Here is a 26,677-nt window from a genome sequence, read left to right as displayed (position 1 = left end):
GAGTTGCCGCTCATGAGGATGACTTGCAGCTTTTATTTTTTATTTTGAAAAAGGGGCGCGCCCGGGCGGAAGCTTGACGGCTTTTAATTAAGAAAATTTCGCCCAGTTCGCCCGAGCGGACCAAAGTGTTGGCACGGGTGGACCTCGTGCGCTGCCCCCAAATTTTTTATTTTTTTGTAAAAATTAAGTAGAATAAATAAATAACTAAAATAGTAAAATCGAATTAATTAAGGAAAAGAGGTGGTTCTCAATTATAGTCGAGAGCTTGACTGTCGGTCAGTTTCAGTTCAGATTGTCTTGGAACCGGGTGATTCCAAGTTGTGGCTCAATTGTGCTACCCATGTAGTGCTTCAGTCGCTGGGCATTGATCATAAATGTCCCATCCTTTCCATCTTGCAGTTCCACAGCTCCCGATGGGTAAACTTTAGAAATCCCGAATGGACCAGACCATCGTGACTTCAATTTTCGGGGAAACAGTCGCAACCAGGAGTTGTAGAGTAGGACATTTTCGCCTTTCTTGAATTCCCTTTTGATGATTCGCCTGTCCTGAGCCCTCTTTGTCTTCTCCTTGTATGATAATACGAGATCATATGCCAGATTCCAGAATTCTTCCAACTGATCTAGTTGAAGCAGACGTCGTTCACCTGCATCAGTAAAGTTAAAGTTTAGTGCTTTTGTTGCCCAGTATGTCTGATGCTCTAACTCTACAGGTAAATGGCATGCTTTATCAAATAGTAGCCTATATGGTGTAGTGCTTATATGTGTTTTAAAAGCAGTCCTATATGCCAAAAGAGCATCATCTAACCTCACATACCAATCTTTTTTACTGACACCTACCACTTTTTCCAAAATCCGCTTGATCTCTCGGTTAGACACTTCCACTTGACCACTTGTCTGGGGTGATAAGGGGTGGAGATTTTATGTGTGAAACCGTATTCGCTCAAAAGTTTTTCAAATAATTTGTTGCAAAAATGGGTGCCACCATCACCAATGATAGCTCTTGGTGTTCCAAATCTATTAAAAACATGTTTCTTTAAAAATTTCAGGACCACTTGAGCATCATTAGTGGCATATGCTTCTGCCCTACCCATTTAGACACATAGTCAACCTCAACCAAAATATATTTTTTCGTGAACGAACTGGGAAACGGTCCCATGAAGTCAATCCCCCACACATCAAAAACCTCACACTCAATGATATTATTTAATGGCATTTCATGACGGTTAGAGATGTTACATGTCTGCTGGCATTTATCACATGCTAGCACATAAGAACGAGCATCTTTAGAGAGGGTTGGCCAATAAAAGCCACATTCAAGTACCTTATATGCCGTCTTTGTTGGTCCAAAATGATCACATACCTCACGGTCATGGCAATGGTTGAGAATTTGACCAAACTCTTCCTCTACAACACACCTTCTTATCATGGAATCTGCATAAATCTTAAACAAATATGGTTCCTCCCAAAAATAATGTTTCACGTCAGAGAAGAATTTATTTCGTTGGTGAAACGATAGATTTGGTTGTGGTGTGCCTGTGACAAGAAAGTTAGAAAAATTTGCATAACAAGGATAGTGTTTCACCTCAAATAGCTGCTCTTCAGGAAACCAATGGTTAATAGCATGATCTACACAGTCAGTACTAATCAGCTCCAATCTAGACAAGTGATCTGCTACCACATTCTCAACACCCTTCTAATCCTTTATTTGTAGATCAAATTCTTGTAACAATAAAATTCACCTAAGTAGGCGTGGCTTTGCATCTTTCTTAGCAAGTAAATATTTAATTGCAGAATGGTCTGTGTAAACAATGAATTTGGACAAAACAAGATATGAATGAAATTTATTAAGCGCGAATACTACTGCAAGTAATTCCTTTTCAGTGGTTGCATAATTCAATTGAGCCTCATCTAAGGTTTTACTTGCGTAGTATATTGTATGAAATACCTTGTTTTGCAGCTGGCCAAGAACATCGCGAACCGCAATATCGCTGGCATCGCACATGACCTCGAAGGGTAGATCCAAATCCGGTGCCACCAAAACAGGAGCCGTCACCAAGCGCTCCTTTAAATCCTCTTATGGCTACAGACAGTTAGAACTAAAATAAAAAGGCACATCTTTCATAAGTAAAGAAGACGGACGATTGGCAATTTTTGAAAAAATCTTTGATAAAATGCAGATAAAAACCGATGTGGCCTAGGAAACTTCTAACTCCCTTTATGGATGTCGAGGGTGGTAAGTTCTTGATAACTTCCACTTTTGCCTTATCCACCTCTATTCCATGCTCCGAAATCTTGTATCATAGGACAATTCCCTCTTGTGCCATTAAGTGGAACTTCTCCCAATTCAGCACCAGGTTCGTCTCCTCACATCTCATCAACACCACCTTCAAATTCTGCAAACTGTCATCAAAAGAAGAGCCAAATATCGAGAAGTAATCCATAAATATTTCAAGGAAATTTTCTATCATGTCCTGAAATATAGTGGTCATGCATCGCTGAAAAGTGGCAGGGGCATTGCACAAACCAAAGGGCATCCGTCTAAAAGAAAAAGTGTCATAAGAACAAGTGAAAGTGGTTTTCTCTTGGTCCCTCGGGCGCAATCATGATTTGGTTATACCCTGAATACCCATCCAAAAAACCATAAAACTCATGACCCGCTAACCTATCAAGCATTTGATCAATGAAGGGCAGCAAAAGGTGATCTTTACGGGTAGCATCATTTAATTTCCTAAAGTCAATGCACACACGCCATCCCGTCACAGTCCTAGTGGGTATTAATTCGTTTTGTTCATTTGTGATAACATTAATCCCACCCTTTTATGGCACACATTGAACAGGACTTACCCATGCACTATCAGATATAGGATAGATAATACCTTCATCAAGGAGTTTGATAGTTTCTGCTTTTACTACCTCTTGCGCCTTTGTATTCAATCTTCTCTGAGGTTGCACAAAGAGTGAGTACTTTTCTTCAATCAATAACTTGTGCATACAGACTGATAGATTGATCCTTTGATATCTGCCACTTTCCATGTAAATGCACTCTTGTGCGCTTTCAAGACTTTCAGCAGTTTGTCCTCCATCACAGCTGTCAAATAAGAAGAAATAATCAAGGGAAGTTTATTATTCTCACCTAGATAGACGTATTTCAGATGTGGAGGTAATAGCTTGAGCTCCAGAGTTAGTGGATCCTCTAGGCTTGACTTCAGAGGGATCAAGTCTCTTCGATCCCCAAGTCCTCTAATCTCATCCTTATTTGCCTCTTCCATGGCTGGTTGGCATTGCGGTATGCGACTATTTCGGCTTTCTCTACATCCAATTCGTCTTCTCTTAATTCAGTAGTGAGAGTGGCTTCCAAAGGGTCCCTAAGAGTATCCTGCACATAGTTAGACACAAGAGAATCAAAAGCATCAATTCTATAACAACTATCAGAATGCAGTGTGTGCTTAAGTGCATTAAAAACGTCAAAAGTAATCTCCTCTTCTCCCACTCTCAATCTCAACTTCCCTTCCGCACATCAATTAGAGCCTTGCCAGTTGTAAGGAACGGTCTCCCCAAAATCAAAGGCATCTCCATATCCTCCTCCATGTCGAGCACCACTAAATCTGCAGGAAAAATGAATTTGTCCACTTTCACTAGCACATCCTCAATAACTCCCCGTGGATACTTGACAGATCTGTCTGCTAGCTATAAAGACATCCTCCTTGGCTTAGGTTCTCCCAATCCAAGTTTCGTAAACAAAGACAAAGGCATAAGATTAATACTCACACCAAGATCACACAAATCTTTACGAAAAACAATATCACCAATCATGCAAGGAATAGAAAAACTCCCTGGGTCTTTAAGTTTTAGTAGGATTTTGTTTTGCACCAAAGTGGAGCAATTTTCAGTTAGATTTACCGTCATGTGATCCTCCAATTTTCTCTTGTTTGCTAAGATATCCTTCAAAAATTTAGCATAACTAGACATTTGCATCAAATCATGGCAAAAGGAATATTGATATGCAATTTTTTAAACACCTCAAGAAACTTACCGAATTGCGCATCAAGTTTTGCTTTTTTCAATGCTGCAGGGAAAGGAGGAGGTATAACAATTTTTGATTGTGCAGTGGGTGCTGGTGTAGTGTTAGAAGACTTAACTTTAGATGTCTCAGTCAGTTCATCCGGTACTTGACTTTTTTTGCTTTTCTCTAGACTCTAAAATTTTTCCTCTCTTCAACTCGATGGCCTTCATTTGCTCTTTTGGATTTGTCTATGTGTTACTTGGTAAGATGCCCTGCTCTCTACTTGCTATCATCTTTGCTAATTGTCCAATCTGATTCTCTAGCCCCTTTATCTATGCATCTTGGTTTTGGAGTCTAGTTTCAATGGACGAGATAAACTTAGACATCATTTTGAAACATTTGCTACTCGTTTTCTTAAAACGTGCTAAAAAGAATTTTTTATCCATAATCTCCATAATTAAAATATACATATATATATATACCTTAAAATATCTTGTCACAATTTTAAAAATAAGCATCCAACTAATCATTTAAAAATCCAAAGGAAAATATTTTGAAGCATAAAATCGTCCAATGTTTTACCAACCTAAAATCATTATTTGAAATGTATAGCACATACTATTACCTCTCAAAAATATCTCATAACATAAATAAAGTCGTAAAAATATCTTTAACATAACTTGAAATCATAAATCATAACTAGTGCGGAAAGCTAGCGTCGGTCATCGGATTATGTGCACCTTCAGTCCAGCAAAGTGAACCATCAAGACCTCCATTAATATTATTATCATAATCACTTGCATCAATCACACCCAGTGAGTTTAAAGACTCAACACACCATAATCTTGATAACAAGTAATACATATAGATCACATACAACAATGAAAAATACTCGTACTTAAAATATCGTTTTCTTGAAGATGCATAAACTTTATGCAATAACATTTTCATGACGTATGAACTTTAAACAAATTTGCATAATGATGCATCAACTTTACACATAGACATTTTCATAAACATTTTCGTAAACCTTTTCATATTATTCTCAACATATTCATATGCACATGCATAACATAAACCTCAACATTTTCTTTTTCCTCATTTCATAACATAAATCTTTTTATCATGAGAATAAGCATATGTCCTTTTTATTGAATTCAGATCGTTAATTGTGACTTTCCTCAAACCTCAAAAAGTCGATGGATCCATCTACATGTAACCAAAGTACTGGGCGGCGAGCACATCAGCGACGATCTCTCGTCAACTGAGCCTTGGCCTATCCTCATCGAATGAAAATATGATCGTTGGGCCTTCGTCGGGAGCCTTCTCCCATAGACGGGCTTCCTCTGGGGCCTTTTCCCACGCATGGGTTCCTTCTAGGGCCTTCTCCCGAAAATAGGCTCCATCTGGGCCTTTTCCCCTCACGATATCCCCATTCTTATCATCATATCCTCAATAGTCACAATTACTTAACCTTCTCCAATGTTTCACATTTTCATCAATTTATAAAAATCATGAATTTAATATCCCTTTCTTTTTAAAAGCAAGCATGCAACATATCTTTTAATGTTATCGTTTCCTCATAAAAATCCATAAATGTTTTAAAAGAAACATTTTACATATAAAAATCCACAAATCTTTTAAATAGACCTTTCAACATCATAAACATTTAAAATAACATATTTTTGACATTTTAAATCATAAATATTTAAAATAAGCCTTTTGACATAAAAATCCTTAAACACAGGGGCGGATCTAGGATTTCGACATTGGGGGGGCCGCTTACAAAAGACAAACAAAAATTTAGAATGGAAAAGACAAAAATTCTACGGGTTATATTGAACAAAACATCAACCGTACGTTTCTTAACAAAAGTATTTCTAACTAAAAGGAATTCGACGTTCCTTAAAGTTTTCAAAATCTTCAATGATAGTATCAATACAAATATTTTTAGCAATTTCTCTTTCAATAAATATCATCAATGCATCCGAGAGAAAAGCATCCTCCATTTTGCTCCAAAGCCGAGTTTTGACGATATTCATAGCTGAGAATGATCGTTCTGTAGTAGTTGTAGAAACTGGAAGAGTCAACACAAGCACGATCGCTCTAAAAACAATGTCGTATATATCAGCTTTTTTAGTCTTCACCAACCATTGACACAACTCAGAAAGAGTTGAAAGACTTTTGTAGTATAGCCCTATAACTACATTATGCTCATAATGCTTCAACTGCATCTCTAGTCGCTCTTTTTCGTCACTAGTAAAATCTTGTGGATAAAACTTTTCAACCAATTTGCATATATCCAGATATCTCAATGAGTCACATGCATTTTGAGGATTTAAGGCAGAACTAAGCATAAGTAACTCCACCGCATCTTCATTAAAACGCACATTAATTTCTTGCATTTGTGAATCTATCGTAGCATAAAATAAGTCTACCCGATAATGATGCTCAATGGTGAAATTGCCTTGATGACGACGAGCTCTACCTCACCTATCAACATATTGAGCACTAAAATCAGGAACATCAATATTACGAGCCACACAAAAAGACTTCACTTTTTCAAGCAAATCATCCCATTTGTCATCCCTTAGCTCTTGAAGTAATTTTTTTGTAGATGACACTAGCTCCATTGCATTCAAAATGTCTTGAGACTTACGTTGCAATGTCTGACAAAGAACATCTGTGATCTCCATAATTTCTCTCATAAGATGCAAGATGAATACAAAATCAAATGAAGTCATTTCATCTTAAACAGATGTTGCATCTGCTCGTTGGGAAGGAAGCCCATCTTCCATAACTTTGAGCAATACCGTACATGATGCACTAAACATCTTGATCAAGCTCCACACAGATCTAAAATGAGAACTCCAACGCGTGTCAGCTGCTCGTTGTAAAGTGCACAACTGATTAAGTCCACGCCCTGTCTCAAGTTCATTAATAGAAATCAAGTGAGCAATGTCATCTGTGTGAGCTTCCTTCAATTCATCATTACGCTTGCACGAAGCACCAACAATATTAACTATGAAAGTTAATTTATCGAAAAACTGATGAATGGGAGTTACATTTTTTGCTGCTCCAACAAGAGCCAACTGCAGTCTATGGGCAAAGCAATGAACATAATAAGCCGACTTACAATCTTTCAAAATCAAAGCTTGCAATCCATTGAACTCACCCCTCATATTGCTAGCACCATCATAACCTTGACCTATAATATTTTGAACATCCAAATTGTAATGTGCCAAAGAAGAATATATAGCATTCTTTAATGTCAAAGCTGTCGTATCTGACACATGAACAAGCCCAAAAAAACGTTCTTGTATGCATCCATCTTTGTCCACAAACCTCAACACTATAGACAATTGTTCTGTTTTCGACTCATCACGAGCTTCATCGACGAATATGCAATACTTGCTCCCTGCAATTTCTTCACGAATTATATTTTTCATTCGGATTGAGAACATGTGAAGTATTTGCTTTTGAATATCATGGCATGTGTACTTGGCATTTTTCGGGGCTTTCTCTATTGCACATGAAAGTTCATCATTATACAAAGCCACAATATCAAGAAATTCAAGAAAATTTCCACGATTAGATGAATTAGAGCTCTCATCATGACCTCGAAAAGGAACGCCTTGAAGTGCAAGCAACCGAACTACATGTATACCAACTTTCAACCGAAGACGATTTCTTGCAACTGTTTCTGAGCTAACTTTGTCGAAAAATCTTTGTATATGTCGAGGTTGGTTCATTAAATCATCACATGCCTTTTCTGCAATACGATGGGGTGATGATACATTATCTTTTCCAATATGGCATTGGAAAGAACATGTTTTTCCACTTCGAACCTTCTTCCAATTATCAAATCCATCAACTGTAAATGCAGTTTGCTTCGGACATCCAGATGGCTTGTTAAAGATAAAGCATGGAAAGCAGAAAGCTTTATTTTTTGCTAGGGAATACTCTAACCAAGGAAAAAGCTCATACCAGGACGATTGAAACCTGCGAGGATGAAGACTGTTCTTGTTTAGTGGGTATTCTGAAAGTATTGGCTGAAATGATTTCAGATTTAGATAAGCTCGACGAATTTCCTCTTGCTCATTGGGAGAGTATTCCCATATTTGTCGACGCAATCCTGGATCACGCTCTAACAAGTTAAGATCAACCTCGGTATTTTCAACCTTTCTAAACTTTTGAGACTCAACCTCAGGTGGAAGATTATCATCCGAGGCTATGGACTGAGCTGTAGAGTTGGGTGAATCTAATTGATTTGGTATCTTCCTCTTAAAGAATTTATCAATTATACCAGATTTTCCCATTTATGAAAAAAAAACTACACATGAAACAATAAATAAAATCTGATCATTTAAATCAACTAACATCATAACACAATAAAATCTCATAAATCAAACATGAATTCAATAATCCATAAGTTCAAGAGGATGTAGAATTACCTTCTTTCTGAAAATAAGTATGAGTACTGTCAATTATTTCCAGCAATAATTACCAAAAACGCAGCTGAATCCAGTTGTTACCTGACCCGGGACGGCGGCTCGCCGAAGAAGACGCCGGGGAGCTTTGCCGGTGACTGGAAATAGTGAGGAAATCAATCTGGAAACAAGTGGAACAAATTAATTAATTACAGCAATAAAACAAAGAGCAAAATATTAAAAGATGGAACAAACTAATTAATTACAACAATACATCCCACGAAGAACCAGATGGAAGATCACATCGACGAGCAAATCTACGAGATAAATACAAAACAATGTCAGTACAAAATAAAAAAAATCGATACTCCGAAAAAATTGATAAGAGTATAACAACTACCTGATATGGACGAAATCGTTTAAGAAAATGTTCGGCAAGGGCGGTATATATAGAAAAATAGCGACGGTTTTACTAAGAACCGTCGCTATATACCGACGGTTTTGACAAGAACCGTCACCGATCTTGATCGGCGACGGTTTTTGCAAACCCGTCGCTATATTGCGACGGGTTTAACCAAACCGTCGCCGAAAACGACGGTTTTAACAAAACCGTCGCTATGGTGTCCGTTTTTTTGTAGTGATCAGGTTTCGAAATCGGGTGGAGCAATTGTTATAATTGGCTTTAGCCACTGAGATACATGGACGTATCTTTCATTTTTGGGGGGGCCACACACATATATATATATATATATATATATATATATATATATATATATATATATATATATATATATATATATATATTTGTTTATATATTTAGTTTAAAAAAAATTAATATATACTAAAATTTTTTTTAAAATTTTTTGGGGGGGCCGTGGCTCCCGTTCGCCCTACACTAAATCCGTCCCTGCTTAAACATATAAAATTCTATAAACATTTAAAATAATCTTTTTAACGTAGAAAATCATCACATTTAAAATAACCTGTGACATGTACAAATCCTTAAACATATAAAATAGGCATTTTTGACATATAAAAATCTTTAAACATTTAAAATACCTATTTTATCATATAAAGGTGCAAAAAAATTTCAAATAATCATATTAGCATATAGAACAACATTTAGGACACTGCCATGACGTTTACAAATTTTCGGGTGTAAAATGATTGTTTTACCCTTAGACGTAAAATTTCACGTTTTTGACTTTTTGTTAATTCGTTGACTCTAACATGTCTCAAATAATTATTTAAGTTTACATGAATTTTCCCATATTATTATTTAGCTTAAATAAGGACTTTTAAATTAATCTTTAAATATGAAGTATAACTGCGTTTTAATCCCGAATTAAACCAAACCTTAATATAAAATTCTCAAATTAAAAACTTAGGCTTTAATAATTATTTAAGTTTAAATATAAATTTTCATAATTTTATAAGGCTCAAAACTAGGCTTTTTAATTAACTCGTAAATTAGTGTTTCGTGTGGCGATTAAATCCCGAATAAATCCAAAACTCGTTATTTTGATCTCAAATTTTAAACATATCATTTTTATTATTTATCCTACCCTTCCAAGTTATAAGACACACCCGTAAACCCGTGGATTCATTTTTAGCCTTTTAATTTTCGAAATAGACACCTTATCGAACCACCCGAGCCATCTCCCAATTTACTCGAGCCATGCCCGAGCCACCTCAAGCCAAAACCTAGCCAACCGACCTAGGAACCCTCCTGATTAAGCCCAGCCCGTAAAACCATCCATGGCCTGCACAAAATACTTCTGAAACTTGACCCAACATTCTGCACTCTCCTAAACTTACGCTAGAAGACTCCTAATCATCCTAAGTCACCTCCAGCCGATCCACCCCCAAACCCAGCCAACCCTGACCACCCTTGGACCTCGCCTAGACCATGAACAAATAGCCCCAAGCCCCTGAACCCACGCAGCAGCCAGGCGAACCAGCACCAACGCCGCGCGACCCCTATTGTGCGCAAGAGTCATCCTTTGCGTGGGACTCTTTGCAGCCGCCATCACCGAGCCCTAGCCTCCCTGACCCACTCTGAACCACCTTGAGCCATCACCTCGACCACCCTAGCCAAGCCCTTAACCCCTCGAAAGTTTGCAGCACTCGGCTGCACCAAACACACGTGAGGGAAGAGTCCATGTGATCATGGGCTCTTCCTAATTGCCTAGCCATGCGGCTAGGACCCTACCAGACCCTAAATTGAGACCACCCTGACACTGGCCCTGACCCAGCCCTAGCCAAGCCCCTACCAGCCCATGCACAGAACCGAGCCCACATGACACTTACTTGCCAACACACCTTCGGTTCCTATCTTTTGTGGTGCCTACGGTTTCAGTTTTGGTTCTTCCTGATTTGCAACGTTTTTGGTGTGTTTTAGGAGTCTTTTAAACATGTAAAAACATCCCCTAACCATTCCTAATCATGGCAGTCCCTTTGACTGTTGGGACATCGTATTCTCTCACCCAAGACGCAACGCAAGTTAAAATTTTTTGTTCTTGGGCGTCGTGTGTTTAAAAACATTCATAAGGCGTTTAGGATCATACCATTGCGTTCTTAACGATTGACTCCAAACTATTCCGATGTTTAAACGGATATAGTCCTTCTTGTAAATCCCTACAAACGGCTCTTCAAATTTGTTCGTCTAATTAGGTCCACGATCAGAAACTTTGTTCCTCGTTTTGGTTGCACTAGAAATCACAAATGATTTGTGCGTTGAAACTGTTGCCTCCAGATTTCAAAAATTCGGAGTCGGTGCGGCGCGGCGTGGAAGAAACTAATGGGCCGAAATTTCATCACCAAAATTTGTGAGATGGCCGTGGGTCTCATGATTCTCAATCATGATTTTGTGCTAATTGATTATTAACCAATAATTAACAATTAATTATTGATTTTTATCAACAATTAAACAAATCAATTTTCCAAAATTCCTTCACACAATTTTCTATGTCTTGGCCGTGACTTTACCTTAGGAATTGGAGAGAATTTTTTATTGTTTTGTGTGCCAAAACTTCATCATCAACGAATGAGCCCTAATGTTGTATTTATAAAATGAGACTCCTAATCTAATTAGGAGTCCCTCTCCCACAAAGACTCTTATAATTTCATTATATTTAAACTTTCATATAATTAATATATAATGTATTTATTAACCTTTAATAATACATGAGATAATAATATCATATACACAAATTTTATATCAACATATAAAATATATACATGTATATGAATAATAAATTAAATAACCATTATTTAATTTATAAACTAACATCTTGGTTAATTTAATTCTAGACTCCTCTAGAATATTTATGGGAATTTGTGCATGTTAGTAGTCACCACTACTAGTACAATCATTTAATTAGTAAATTCCAAATTCACTAAAAAATGATTCCGAACTCATTATAACCCCGATCGACAATCCGAGAGCGCCGATGTAAAAAATATACAAATCTTGTTCTTATAATGAAAATTGAAAATTTCGAAGATCAAAATTTTCATTGACCAAATTTGGAACTTTCCATATATAGCAGTTACAATATTTGCCAGCTGCCAGTTTTAGTGAACTCCTTCAAAAAACAGGCAGTTCGACTCTCCTTCTTTATTTAGCGATCATTCTAACTTCCATTTCTTCCATCCTATGGAGTCAGCTCATAAAATCTTTTATAATCTTCTTGTTTGATCTCCATCAAACTATAGTCGCCAAATTCCAACTCCTTGAAATTTGACTATCTAAACAGGAACACAGAATCCAATACTTGTGTGACCCTATATGGTTTAGGGATACAGTTAGCCGTGGGTTCACATCTTCATGTGATTCAGAATAACATTTATTCTTATTCGGGTTTACCCTAGTTAACCCCATTATTTTCATCAACTCCTTGATCAAGAATGTCAGAACTCATTTCTGATTGTACCCATCGGATCATGGTAAGAGCGTCTAGTAGCATCGCCCCATGATACCCTAGGTATCACTGATAGTGTCTACATGAACCTTTAGTCATGGTTAGTATACAGTACGGTGTCTTCAACACATATCCTGATCGAATCTGCAACCATTGGTATATCGAGAGTTGCATATGAATTCGATAACGATGCGATTTATCTTTGAGTACTAATAGTGGCATGGCATGAGCAACTAGGAAAACACCTTTCCCTAAAGCACATTTCTTGCTCTGGCCAGAGACAATGGACATCTCCATGCCCTTGCCAATGAAACATGGCGTTTACACCACATATGATTGTCTCAAGCTCGAGCGACCTTTATCCTTGTTTTAGGCAGCTCATTCGACTTGGAACCTGTTGAGAATATATGGTACACTTCCTAATGAGTTTAATGATCTTAGTCATGTTACCTATTGTATTTTCAAGAACTTTATCTATGCAGCTTGCATAGGTATACTGATAAAGCATAATGTCATAATCATAAAATATTATTAAAATAAAGAATGTTTTACATTAGAGTCAATAAAGCCCGAGCCACAAGTTGGCTTGTCGGGCACCTACTCTAACAATCTTCCACTTGCCCTAGAGCCAACTACCCATAGATCTTAGACTCATTGCTTCGCGATTCTAATCAAACAATGGTCCTGGCAGGGGCTGCGTCAGTGGATCAACAATGTTATCGGCGGAGGAGACTCTCTCTACCGAAATGTCTCCTCTTCCCACAATCTCCCGGATTATGTGGAACTTCCTCAATATATGTTTGGATCGCTGATGAGACCTCGGTTCCTTCGCTTCCGCTACGGCATCGGTGTTGTCACAATAGACCGGGACTTGATCAACTGTTTGAGGATGACACCCAACTCTTGGATGAAATTCCTCATCCAAACACCCTCCTTAGCTGCAGCCGATGCAGCTATGTATTCGGCCTCAATGGTTGAATCCGCTATGGTATCTTTCTTGGAACTCTTCCAAGAGACATCACCACCATTGAGCTTGAATACAAACCCAGAAGTCGATTTTGAATCATCCACGTCTGATAGGAAGCTAGAATCAGTGTAGCCTTCCAATTTTAGTTCTCCACTCCCATATGCCAAGAAAAAATTATTAGTTTTTCTCAAGTACTTAAGAATGTTCTTCACTTCTTTTCAATGCAGTGTACCGGGATTCGACTGATATCGGGTTACATCACTCAGTGCATATGCAATGTCAGGTAGAGTAGATATCATACCATACATAATACTGCCTATGGCAGACGCATATAGAATGCGGCTCATGGTTTCTATCTCTTCATTAATCTTAGGGCACATACGCTTGGATAGATTCACACCATGAGTCATTGGGAGATATCCTCTCATGGACTCCTCCAAAGAGAATCTCCTCAGTGTGGTATTGATATATGTGGATTGGGTGAGCCATAGCATTCTCTTTTATCTATCCCTATAAATCTGTATTCCTAATACATATGATGCTTCACCCATATCCTTCATGGAGAACTTACCTACTAACCATACTTTAGTTGGCTGCAACATCCCTACATCATTCCCAATAAGTAGTATGTCATCAACATAAAGCACTAGGAATGTCACTGCACTGCAACTAACCTTCTGGTATACACAAGGTTCCTCAGGATTTTTTGCAAAATCAAACTCTTTGATAGTATTGTCAAATCTGAGGTTCCAGCTCCTCGATGCCTTCTCGAGTCCATAAATAGATCTTTGAATTTTGCATACCTTATGCTCACTTTTGACTGATGCGAATCCTTCAGGTTGAGACATGTAAATCTCTTCCTTAATATCCCCATTAAGAACGTTGTCTTCACATCCATCTACCATATTTCTTAGTCATACTATGCTGCTATGGCTAGCAGTATCCTAATGGACTTGAACATTGCGACTGGAGAAAAGTTTCCTCATAGTCAACACATTGTCTTTGATTATATCCTTTTGCTACCAGTCTAGCTTTGAAGGTCACCACCTTCCCATCCGCTCCAAGTTTCCTTTTTGTAAATCTATTTGCATCCTATGGGAACAATTCACTTAGGTGGATCTACTAAGTACCATACTTGGTTCGAATACATGGAGTCCATCTCGAACCGCATGACTTCAAGACATTTAGATGAATAAGCATTAGACAATGCTTCCTTGAAATTTCTTGGATCACATCTAGGAATGGTCTCATCTTGGCCCTTTTCAAGAAGCAGGCTCAACCTATTAGGCGGTCTTGTGATCCATTCAGATCTCCTAGGAGCTTGTGTTTCTTTGATTGGCTGTTTGGGTGTGGATTCTACTACTTGTGTAGTGGGTGGTTCTCGAATCTATTCGAGTTCTATCATCCTGCCTTTTCTATCTAATAGAAACTCCTTCTCTAGGAATGTGGCATTCCTGGAAACAAACCCCTTTGTTTCACTAGGATAAATAGAAGTAGTATCCAACAGAGTTATTTGGATATCCCGCAAAGTAGCACAAATTGTCTCTACTATCCAATTTGTCTTTCACTGCCTGCTTTACGTAAGCAAGGCATCCCCATATTCTTAAGCAAGAATATTTGGGCGGCTTTCTCATCCATATCTCATACCTTTGTATGTACTTGATTCAAAAACCTTGCCGCTATGTCAAACACATATCCCCAAAGGGATGGCAGCAACTCAGTGAATCACATCATAGATCGGACCATATCCATCAAGGTCCGATTAGGACGTTCTGACTCACCATTCAACTATGGTGTGGCAGGCGGAGTCCAATGTGAAAGAATCTCATTCTCTTTAAGGTAGTCTTGAAACTTAGTATTCAAGTATTCTCCACCTCGATCTAATCGTAGTGTTTTAATACTCTTTCATAACTGTTTCTCTACTTCTGCTCTGAATTCTTTAAACTTTTCAAAAGTTTCAGACTTTTATTTCATCAAATACACATACTCAAACCTCGAAGGGTCATCAGTAAAGGTGATGAAGTCGGAATGGACATATCTCACACTAACACTTAGCGGGCCACACACATCTATTTGGATCAAATCCAACAGATTATGCGAACGTTCCACTTTTGCTAGGAAAAGGGCCTTGGTCATTTTTCCTTTCAAACAAGACTCACATGTCTCTTAGAGAGTTTATGTCTGACAAGTCAAACATGCCGCCCTCTCCCAATAGCTTGTGGATCATTCTTTGGGAAATATGTCCTAGCCTAACGTGCCGCAAGTGTGCTTGGTTTAGACTATATTGTTTTCTTTTGGTTGTTGTTGAAATCATGTTTATTTGGACATTCACTTATCATTGCCAAAATATTTCTGACTCAGGTAATTTCTTATGTCCAGATTCCTTGCAGTGAAATAAACATGTTCTGACTTATCGGACTTTGTCAAATTCCAGGTCCACCACCTTCTCATTAGGCCCAATCATACTTACACCATGCTCATGGACAAGAGCCCCATCTTGCATGTAACGCCCCGAAAAATTTAAAGGTCCACGCGAATCACATGCATGCAATTATTAAATTTTTTTTTATTTTAATTAATTGTTTTAATTGCATTAATTAATTATGTTGTGCATATTTACATTTTAAAATATATTTTTCTACATGATTGCATTAAAACGTATTTTAAAGGTTATTCGAGTTGCGATCGAGGAACGGAGACCGAGGGCTGAAAAATAGAAAATGTTTTTATTAAATAATTGTTTTTAATTATTCAAAATATGGGTGATGCTTTTTCATATTTTTGAAAATAAGGGGTTTTGAGGTGATTTTATATACCGGGACATAATTTTTATCGGTGTTAGATTTTCAACAAAAATGCAGACGTTTTGGCAACTCGGCTAATAAATTCACAAACTTATTTTTACCAAAACCATTTTAATATTATAACTAAATCCTAATTGAGGCTAATGGTCCTAATTTGTTGGATTAATATGCCTAAAGCCTTGTTAGTGATTTAATTAGTATAAAATACACCGATCCCACCCCAAACCCTACCATTGTACACGCCTCTCTTTCATTAAAAAAATTCAGAAATTCTCCCCACCCTAGACAAGGCACACACGATAGTTGTAAGGGAGAAAACAAGCAAGGTTTGGAAGAAAATCATCCTAGGGTCTCCTACGTCAAAGTTCCTCGCATCGTCAACGTTTAATCGTGCTTTTAAAAATCAAAGGCATGCCATAATTCTTCCTTTTCTTGTGTTTCACACCATAGTAAATAATTGAAATCGTTTTGCATGAATAAACAAGGAGCACTTGATTATATTTCGTATTTCAAGCATATGTGATGTTAAAACATGATTTATGATTCAAATAACTTGTATATTATTTGGTTAAGGGGCTGCCATGATGTAAGTTAATATCAAGAGTGGCTTACACCTGTTTTAGAGTCACACACACATGCCTAAACCACCTCAAAGTCGAAGGAAATAAGCACCATGTGAGAATCGATAGTTGCGGTCATGGGGTGTTGAGTTCGGTTTTTCTTTCTAAGTTGTTGGTTTGGGTCTTGGCATGGGATCAAGGCTGGCCAGGTGCTGGGTTGAGTCAAGGGTAGAGTCCTAGCCAAGCTAGGACTCGGGTACAAGGGCTGGGAGGAGTCCTTGTACACAAGGATTGCTACCCGAGATTCTCGTGCAGAATCGTACATGGGGTGCGCAGCTTGTGTATGGGAAGGGGGCTCGGTCCAGGGCTCATGGGCTGGGCTAGGTTAGGTCCTTAGGGTCTTGAGAGGTTGCATGAGGGGCTGGTTCAAGGGCAGGCTCGTGGGTTAGGTGGCTAAGCCAGGAAACAAATTAAAGGTCTTTGTCAAGTGGGTCTTCTCGATTGTGTTACTGCAGCTTATGTTGTGTCTTCGGTTTCAGGGGCTGGGGTCGATTCATAGGTTCTAAGGGTTAAGTAGGATCCATAGGAGGTCTGGGTTGAGGTTGGCTCAAGAGGGTTCACAGCTGGCTCAGCTGGAGGTGGAAAACTTGAGGGAGAAGCTCTTGGCAGCAAGTTAGGCGTGAAGTTGCTGTCATGTAGTCCCGTGGTTCGCAGCTTGAGTTCTAGGGGCTGAGTTGGTCTGGGCTTGGGCTGGACGTGGTCTAGGGGAGGTTAGGGTCATGAGGGGTCAAGTGGTTAGGGGTTGGAAGTGTCCTAGTTGGGCTAGGAGTCCTAAATATCCAAGGAGAATCACACACAAAACATGCAGTATTTTGAGTCAAGTTCCAGCAGGGATTGTGCGACATAGGGGCTGGTTCTATGGGCTGGGCTTGGTCAGTAGGGTCCCTAGGTTGGTTGGCTAGGTTTTTACTTGAGATGGCTCGGGCGTGGCTCGAGTAAATCGGGAGATGGCTTGGGTGGTTCATTAATGTGTCAATTTTGAATTTTAAAGATAAAAATTGAATCCATGGGTCCACAGGTGTGGATCATGACTTGGAAGGGTAGAATAAATAATAAAAATGTTATGTTTAAAATTTTGGATCAAAATATAGAGTTTTGGATTTATCCGGGATTTTATCGCCGCACGAAACGTTAATGAAAGAATCAATTGAAAAGCCTAGTTTTAAGCTTTATAAAATTATAAAAAATTATATTTAAGCTTAAATAATTATTATAAGTCTAATTTTTTAATTCGGAGAATTTAATATTAAGGTTTGGTTTAATTCAGGATTAAAACGCAGTAATAGGCTATATTTAAAGAATAAATTAAAAGTCCTCGATTTAAGCTAAATAAAAATATGTGAAAATTCATGTAAGCTTAAATAATTATTTGGGACATGTTAGAGTCAATGAAAGTAAGAAAAAGTCAAAAACATGGAATTTTACGTCCAAATATAAAACGATCTTTTTACACCTAGAAATTACTAAACATCATGGAAGTGTCCTAAATGTTGTTTTACATGCTAATATGATTATTACAAGTGTTTATGAATTTTTATGACATCGATTTCAAATGTTTACAATTTATTATGTCAAAATGTTATTTTAAAAGGTTATGATTTAAAATGTTAAAATGTTTATTTTAAATGTTTATGATTTAAATACATATTTTAAATGTTTATGATGTTGAAATGTTTATTTAAAATATTTATGGATTTTTATATGTTAAAAAGATTTCTTTTAAAATATTTTATGAGAAAACGATAACGTTAAAAGATATGTTGAATGTTTGTTTTTAAAAGGAAAAAGATATTAAATGCAAGATTTTTATAAAGTAATGAGATTGTAAAACGTTGAAGGAAGTGAAGTAATTGTGGTTAAATATGTTAGAGATATCGTGATGGTTATGATCCAGTGGGAGTCCGAAAATCGTATTTCCATTGATAATATGAGGTTTGAGGTAAGAATGAGAATATCGTAAGGGGAGAAGGCCCCAGAGGTGTAGAACCCGTAAATTAGACTACGTATAAGCCATGCATAATTCTAGTATTTAAATTAAAATGATTTTTATTGCATGAGTATTTAAATTCTCTTCTTTAAATTTATTTATTTTATGCAATAATTTAATTATTAGTTTTTCAGTTAGTTAAGTGAGGCCGGACTGGATTTGGAGTAAAGAGATAAATTTTAATATTTAGAAAAAATTCCTAGAATTTATTTAAGTTAAATAATAATTTTATTTAATGTAAAAGAATAGTTAAAGAATTATTTAAATAATTTGAGATAAGTAGTAAATAAAGTTCAATAATTAATTTCTTAATTCCCTAAAATAAATAATGGGTAGATAAAACACTAGAGATTTAAAATTCAATAATTAAGAAATATTTTCCCCTCCATTTCATTAAAAATTTCGGCCACCCCTTCTAATTTTTCTAAAGATTTAGTTCTTTGATTTACAACTCATTTCCTTATCCATTTTATTGGGAGATAATTCTATCACACTAAATCTTCAATAATTAATAATTAAGCAATCTCCTACCCTATTTTAATTATCAAAAATCGGCCCCTCAACTAACTTTAAAAGATTTCATTAGTTGGACAATTTATTTTCTAACTATCTTTCCATAACTTTTTCTAGGTGGATAATCCCTCAACTTTAAATCACCAACAATTAAATAATTAAATACTTTTTTCTACCTTATTTTGATTGAAATTTTCGGCCATCACCCTTGCTAGACTCAAAAGATTTGCAACTCATTCCTTGATTCACTTCCTCAATTTTTTTTTTCTAGGAAAATATTCTCCCCACTTTTAAATCACTATCAAATAATTAATTAAGCAATTTTCCCTTGTACCTAGACACTAGAATTCGTCCCTCACCCTAGAAAATATTCCTCGAAATCTTTTTGATAGCAAATCGATTCCTCATCTCACCAACTCACTAGGATAGCAAGATTCACTCTTCCTTTATCTTGCAAATTTCCTTCATCATTCCTAGCCATCTCCCCTCTCCCATTCTCGAAATTTCAGAGTAAAAATAGAGTGAAAATCCGTGAGTTCTAGGGAGGAAATAAGAGAGAAAAATAAAGTTTAGCAAGAAAGAAAACAAGGAAGGAAGAACACTCCGCCTCTTCCACGCCGCGTCGTCGTTTCTTTTTGTTTTCTTCAAAACAAAATATCCAGGCATGTATATATTCTTATAGCCATGGTTAGAACACCTCTCTATCATGTCTAAGACGTGACCAAGTTGCCCTTTTGAGGCTTGTTCCATGGTGAATCTGTTTTCAAATCAAAAGAAACAAGAACAGCCCACGGCCCCTTCCCCTTATTGCATGTGTTGTTCGGTTTTTGTGGAGTGGTGTGGATCTTGGTTGGCCTCTGGCCCCTAACCACGGTTCATACCACACCCCTGGATGTTTAGATCGTGTCATGGTCAATCAAATGGCCAGTGGAACGATCCATGAAAGTAAAACAATAGCAATGCCCCATGCGCGCAGGTTTGCTTTCGGCTAGGAGTGTTGTCGCATTTCATGGAGTGGTTCGAATTGTGGTTGGCCTAGGGCCCTTAGACATGGTTCAAATCATTCCTTAGGATTTTGGTAAGAGGTTTTGGTCGGTGGTTCAAGCCCCAATGGCGGGTAGCCTCGAAACAACGCAAGGAATTGAGCGCGCTGCTGCAGTATTTTGACAGCAAGCGGTGTCGCGATTCAGAGGTGAATTTCGGGTTCTTGGTTGGCTTTTGGCCTATGACCTTGGACTGGAAAGTACCTCATCATGTTGGGAAGGTCATGTTTTTGGCCGTTCTAATTTGGTCAAGTTTAGAGGTCGTACGGGAATTTACGGTGCAATGTGCCAAAGTGACTCTCGAAAGAGTGTTTCATGTTTTGGCCTCCATTCACCAAAATTTCGAGCACTGAAATTTTCGGAGCATTATTTCATCATTTTAGGGGTATTTTAATCATGACTAAATGATGGTTCGGTGTTGGTTCGGGTTGGTACAGAGTCATGATTAAATACAAAGTCGTTGGGTGTAATTGTCTCGTTTTTGGATTCAATTACAAAGTTTGGTCAAATTAAATCATTTGCATATTTCCCATCTATAACTAGGTTGCAGCGAGCCTGGGAACGGTCCAACCCATATGGTAAAATTAATACAAGACATTTAATTACGTTAGTTAATTATATTACGTGCAAAAATATAAAATATTCATTTTTGGAGATTTATGCGATATTGCTTGTGGCTACTTCACTATTATGGTTTCACCCAGTGTTCACTTACCGGTTCAGTTCAGTTCATCCCGGTGGTCACTTACCGGTCCCAACCAGTATATTGTGGCAATAGTCTGATCAGACGATTATTACTTCACCTGGTGGTCACTTACCGGTCAGTTCAGTTCAGTTTAGTGCAGGGGCCACTTGCGTAGACCATAATCTCACCAGGAAATTATCACATGCTATTTCATTACAAGGCTCAATTGAGCAAACATTTCACTTATGATTTTCAGTTCAGTAATGCACGTATTATAATTGCTAATGATAAGACATTTTCACGTTATACCTCATGACATGATTTTCACTAGCATGGGATTTTATTTTTTATTTACTCGTTATTTACGATATATGCATGCTGAGTCTTTAGACTCACTAGACTTGATTGTTGTAGGTACTGATGAGGTCGGGATCGAGGGCGGGGACCAGTGAGCTAGCTTGGGTCGGCAGTAGTGGAACCCGAGGACCTCATTTTCATCATTTATTATTATTGCTCCAACATTTTTATCTATCGTTGGGTAAATTTTTAACTGTTATTTCACTAACATTAATTTATTCCGCTGGTATTTTGAACATTAAGCTTGATTTATCAGTTTATTTTATGAATGAGGCATTTTAATTATTTTTTTTAAAAAAAGAAAATTTTAAATTTTTCCGCAAATTTCCAAACACGAATTTTCGGGGCTTTATAAAAGGAGCCCATTTATGGGAAAAGGCCTTAGAGGGAGCCCCGACGATCGTAATTTCATTCGATGAGGATAGGCCAAGGCTCAGTTGACGGGAGAGAGTGTCGCTGACGTCTCCGCTGCCCAGTACTGTGGTTACATGTAGATGGATCCATCGACTTTTTGAGGATTGAGGAAAGTCACAATTAACGATCTGAATTCAACAAAAGAAAAGGAAAAAAAAATGTTATAATCATGATAAAAGGTTTTATGTTATGTTTTGAGGAAAATGAAAATGTTAAGATTTATGTTATGCAGGTCATTAAAACGTTTATGCTTAAAGTTCATCATTATGAAAATGTTTCTATTTAAAGTTCATGCATCATAAAAAGGTCTATGAAAATTTTCATGTTTGAAGTCTATGCATCTTCATGAAAACGATATTTTAAGTACAAGTATTTTTCACAGTTCCTTGTCGTTTTATACGTATTACTCGTTATCAAGAATATGATGTGTCGAGTCTTTATGCTGACTATGTGTGATTGATGCAAATTATTCTGATAATTATGATAATGAAGTTCTTGATGGCCGGTTGACTTTGCTGGACTGAAGGTGTTCATAACCTGAGGACCGACGCTATTTTTCCGCACTAGTTATGATTTATGATTTTAAGTTAAGTTAAAGATATTTTTACGACTTTTTATTTATGTTTATGAGAGATTTTTGAGAGGTTATAATATGTGCTATACTTTTCAAACAATGTTTTTAGGTTGGTAAAACGTTTGACGATTTTATGCTTTAAAATATTTTCCTTTGGATTTTTAAATGGTAGTTGGATATTTATTTTTAAAATGGTGACAAGATATTTTAAAGTATTTATATATATGTATATTTTTAATAATGGAGATTAAGGAGAGTTTTTTTTCTAGTACTTTTAAAACAATAAAAAGGACAGACGTTTCATTGCACGCGTGTAGTCATGTGTTCCTTGAAAGTGGCGTGTATCATTATGCGAGTTTCATGCACTATGCAACTCTTGCGTGTGTATTTGAATGTCAACAACATTCAAAATTTTCTCAAATTGTCTCTATAATTCATTTGACATAGAAGCAAGCATATTAAACTTTAGCTTGCATCATATGGTCCTACCATCTTGCATGCTTTGTCAGTTCAGCAAGACTGACATTAGTTTGTATGCTATTTTCTCCGAATTTAGAACAATTTTCTCAGCCAATCTTGTAAAGTAGTGTTCGGTTAGCTTGTTTTAATGATAAAATGTATTACGTGACGAAATCATAAATATATTGATATGGAAACAGAATAAATGTTACCGACTATTTTAAAATATTTTGTAAGACGTAAAATATTGACTTTTGTTTTTACGAATTGCCTCTCATTATTTTGACAATTTCACCACCCTCTGATGAAAAACGGGAAAACCCATTTCCTTAGTGAGTACGCAAGGCCCAATTGCAAAATTATGATCCCGAATAATATCAGCCAATCATAACTTCCAAAAGATAGAGCCTAATTGCAACTCCTTGCAACCCTTACATAATTTTGTCTCACGTTTGAGGAAGGTCCAATAATATGATCCCTTTTCTGTTCACGTGTCAAGCCCGACCCATCAATGTTGAACCTTAATGGACGGTCGTCATGAGATCCCCCAATAATATGAGCCGAAGTCATGGGAGTTTCACGTATTAATTCACATCAAATATGTCAGTGGAAGTCACAGCTTTCTGGCATCCAGGCCTCCCGAATAATATGAGCCAGACACTGACCGCGGGTAGCGTTCATCATCCCATCACTGTTGATGGAAGGCAAGGAATTGTTAAACTTTCTTTTAATTATCCTTTTAATGGGTTTGATTTAAATTTTGGATCTCATCCAAAATGAGGGATTTTAATTTTAAAAATTTGTCTCATCATTAACTTTAAAACTCGTGCCATGATTGTTTGTATGATTGTCGGATTCATGTAACTCTTGTCATTATATTAATAATAACGCACATACTGATTATTTATAATATATCACATACATCATAAATAATGATGGATGATCGATAACCGAGAGTTAATTGATCGGTACGAGCCACATACGGATCCATGTCAATAACCTAGGTAAATGCAGGGATGCAAATGCAATATTACATAAACATCCAATATTTTACATGTCTTCGCTCTTCAAAACTCCTTCTGAGGATCGGGCCCACCATCTTCAAATCTTGATCTCCCACTAATTTTAATATTTACATAAAATATCCATGGCACATTGGGATACAAATTTAGGGGGTGGGAACGGACCATAAACCAGGTCCACTTTTAATTATCAAATAATCAAAAATACAACACGTAAGATATCCTAACATACACCTAGCACATTGGTCATGGCTCTCTATCATCTTTTTTAAAATATAATATCATATATTATTAAATTCCATAATATCACATATTATCAATAAATCGTGTATCTCGTAAATTATCATTAAAATCCATAATTATCAAATGAAATAAACATTTTTATTTAATTCAAAATAATTAAATTACTTGTAAAATACCTTTTACCATAAATAATTAAAATCATATTTTAATTATTTATTTTGTAAGAAATTGATTTTATCAAAATTATTATGGGGGTAAAATCGTCCGTATTTTCACAAAATATCAATTTAACCCAAAATTTTAAAAATCAGAAAATCTCCCCTGGCCCGAACAATTCAAGCCCACGACACAGGGCGGTGCACGAGACGTTCTCGGGTACCCGCCCGAGCCGCCCGCCCGCCCGCTCGCTGCCCGATCCGATCCGATCCGATCCGATCCGATCCGATCGAGCGCTTGCGGACGCGCTGTGCACTGGCCGCGCGCACAGGCGCGCAGGACGGACACGTGCAGCGCGGCTGCAGCGCGCAGCGCCGCGCGGACGTTGCGTGATGCCTTGCGCGCGCGTCTGCCAGACCAGAAATTTTTTTTTCCTTTCAAAAACTGATTTTTCAAAAATAATTTTTAGGGGCGTTTTTCATAAAAATTCTTACGCGGTTAGAAAAAATAAACTCATCACAATTTAACTAAAACACACGATTGAGAATAAATGGCTCTGATACCACTGTTGGGACATCGTATTCTCGCAGCCAATTAAAAACATTCATAGGGCGTTTAGGATCATACCTTTGCGCTCTTAACGATTGACTCCAAACTATTCCGATGTTTAAATGGATATAGCCCTTCTTGTAAATCTCTATGAACGGCTCTTCAAATTTGATCGTCTAATTAGGTTCACTATGAGAAACTTTGTTCCCCGCTTGGATTACACTAGAAATCACAAACGATTTGTGCGTTGAGACTGTAGCCTACAAATTTCCAAAATTCAGATTTTGCGCGGCGTGGAAGAAACCAAAGGGCCGAAATTTCTTCACCAAAATTTGTGAGATGGCCGTGGGTCTCATGATTCTGAAATCATGATTTTGTGCTAATTGATTATTAACCAATAATTAACAATTAATTATTGTTTTAATCAACAATTAAACAAATCAATTTGCCAAAATTCCTTCCCACAATTTTCTATGTGTTGGCCGTGACTTTACCTTAGGAATTGGAGAGAATTTTTTTATTGTTTTGTGTGCAAAAACTTCATCATCAATTAATGAGCCCTAATGTTGTATTTATAGAATGAGACTCCTAATTAATTAGGAGTCCCTCTTCCACAAGGACTTTTATAATTTCATTATATTTAAACTCTCATATAATTAACATGTAATGTATTTATTAATATTTAATAATACATGATATAATAATATCATATACACATATTTTATATCAACATATAAAATATATATATATATATATGAATAATAAATTAAATAACCATTATTTAATTTATAAACTAACTTCTTGGTTAATTTAATTCTAGACTCCTCTAGAATATTTATGGGAATTTGTGCATGTTAGTAGTCACCACTACTAGCACAATCATTTAATTAGTAAATTTCAAATTCTCTAAAAAATGATTCCGAACTCATTATAACCCCGATCGACATCCGAGAGCGTCGATGTACAAAATATACAAATCTTGTTCATATAATAAAATTGAAAATTTCGAAAATCAAAATTTTCATTGACCAAATTCGGAACTTTCCATATATGGCAGTTACCATATTTGGCAGCTGCCAGTTTTAGTGGACTCTTTAACAAAATAGGCAGTTCCACTCTCCTTCTTTATTTAGCGATCATGCTAACTTTCATTTCTTCCATCATATGGAATCAGCTCATAAACTCTTTTATAAGCTTCTTGTTTGATCTCCATCAAACTATAGTCGCCAAATTCTAACTCCTTCAAATTTGACTATCTCAACGGGAACATAGAATTCGATACCAGGGATACAGCTATCCGTGGGTTCACATCTCCATGTGATTCGGAATAACATTTATTCTTATTCGGGTTTACCCCAGTCAACCCCATTTTTTTCATCAACTCCTTGATCAAGAATGTCAGAACTCATTTCTGATTGCACCCATCGGATCATGGTAAGAGCGTCTAGTAGCATCGCCCCATGATCCCCTAGGTATCAGTGATAGTGCCTGCAAGAACCTTTACTCATGGTTAGCGTACAGTACGGTCCCTTCAACACATATATCCTGATAGAATCTGCAACCATTGGTATATCGAGAGTTGCATATGAATTCGGTAAAATGCGATTTATATTTGAGTACTAATAGTGGCATGGCTTGCGCAACTATGAAAACACCTTTCCCTATAGCACATTTCTCGCTCTGGCCAGAGACTCCTTGCAATATTAACTCATCAGATCACATAGGATATCTTCACCCGTAGGCGAACGATGAATCCCCAACTACAATGCATTTTCTCTTACGTATTTCGAAACTACACCCAACCTCGCCACTTGATGACCCTCGATAGAGTCGGTAAATGGATCAAAGTACATTCTAGTACGTATAGCCCCTACATTGTCTCGGGTCAAAGGACTAATGGTGTACAACCATAACTGCTGACTATTCCA

General features: G+C 37.0%; 2 protein-coding genes across 2 annotated transcripts; both read right to left on the bottom strand.

The window, feature by feature from the left end:
- Positions 1-5,883: 5,883 nt before the first annotated feature.
- LOC140835745 (uncharacterized) lies at positions 5,884-6,408 on the bottom strand. The gene has a single exon (XM_073201151.1). The coding sequence runs from the start codon at positions 6,406-6,408 to the stop codon at positions 5,884-5,886; it is 525 nt and encodes a 174-aa protein (XP_073057252.1).
- A 345-nt stretch (positions 6,409-6,753) lies between these two features.
- On the bottom strand, positions 6,754-8,322 carry LOC140835744 (uncharacterized). Its single transcript, XM_073201150.1, has one exon. It carries the CDS (start codon positions 8,320-8,322, stop codon positions 6,754-6,756), a length of 1,569 nt encoding a protein of 522 aa, XP_073057251.1.
- Between the last annotated feature and the right edge of the window lie 18,355 nt (positions 8,323-26,677).

This window comes from Primulina eburnea, chromosome 7, assembly GCF_022965805.1.
Source record: "Primulina eburnea isolate SZY01 chromosome 7, ASM2296580v1, whole genome shotgun sequence".
Taxonomy (NCBI): Eukaryota; Viridiplantae; Streptophyta; class Magnoliopsida; order Lamiales; family Gesneriaceae; genus Primulina; species Primulina eburnea.
Note: the sequence above shows the minus strand (reverse complement) of the source record. Positions and strands in the feature narration are given on the sequence as shown.

Bases quoted from the DNA above. Each gene is read 5' to 3' on its own strand.
- LOC140835745 (XM_073201151.1), bottom strand. From the start codon at position 6,408: ATGCAAGAAATTAATGTGCGTTTTAATGAAGATGCGGTGGAGTTACTT.
- LOC140835744 (XM_073201150.1), bottom strand. From the start codon at position 8,322: ATGGGAAAATCTGGTATAATTGATAAATTCTTTAAGAGGAAGATACCA.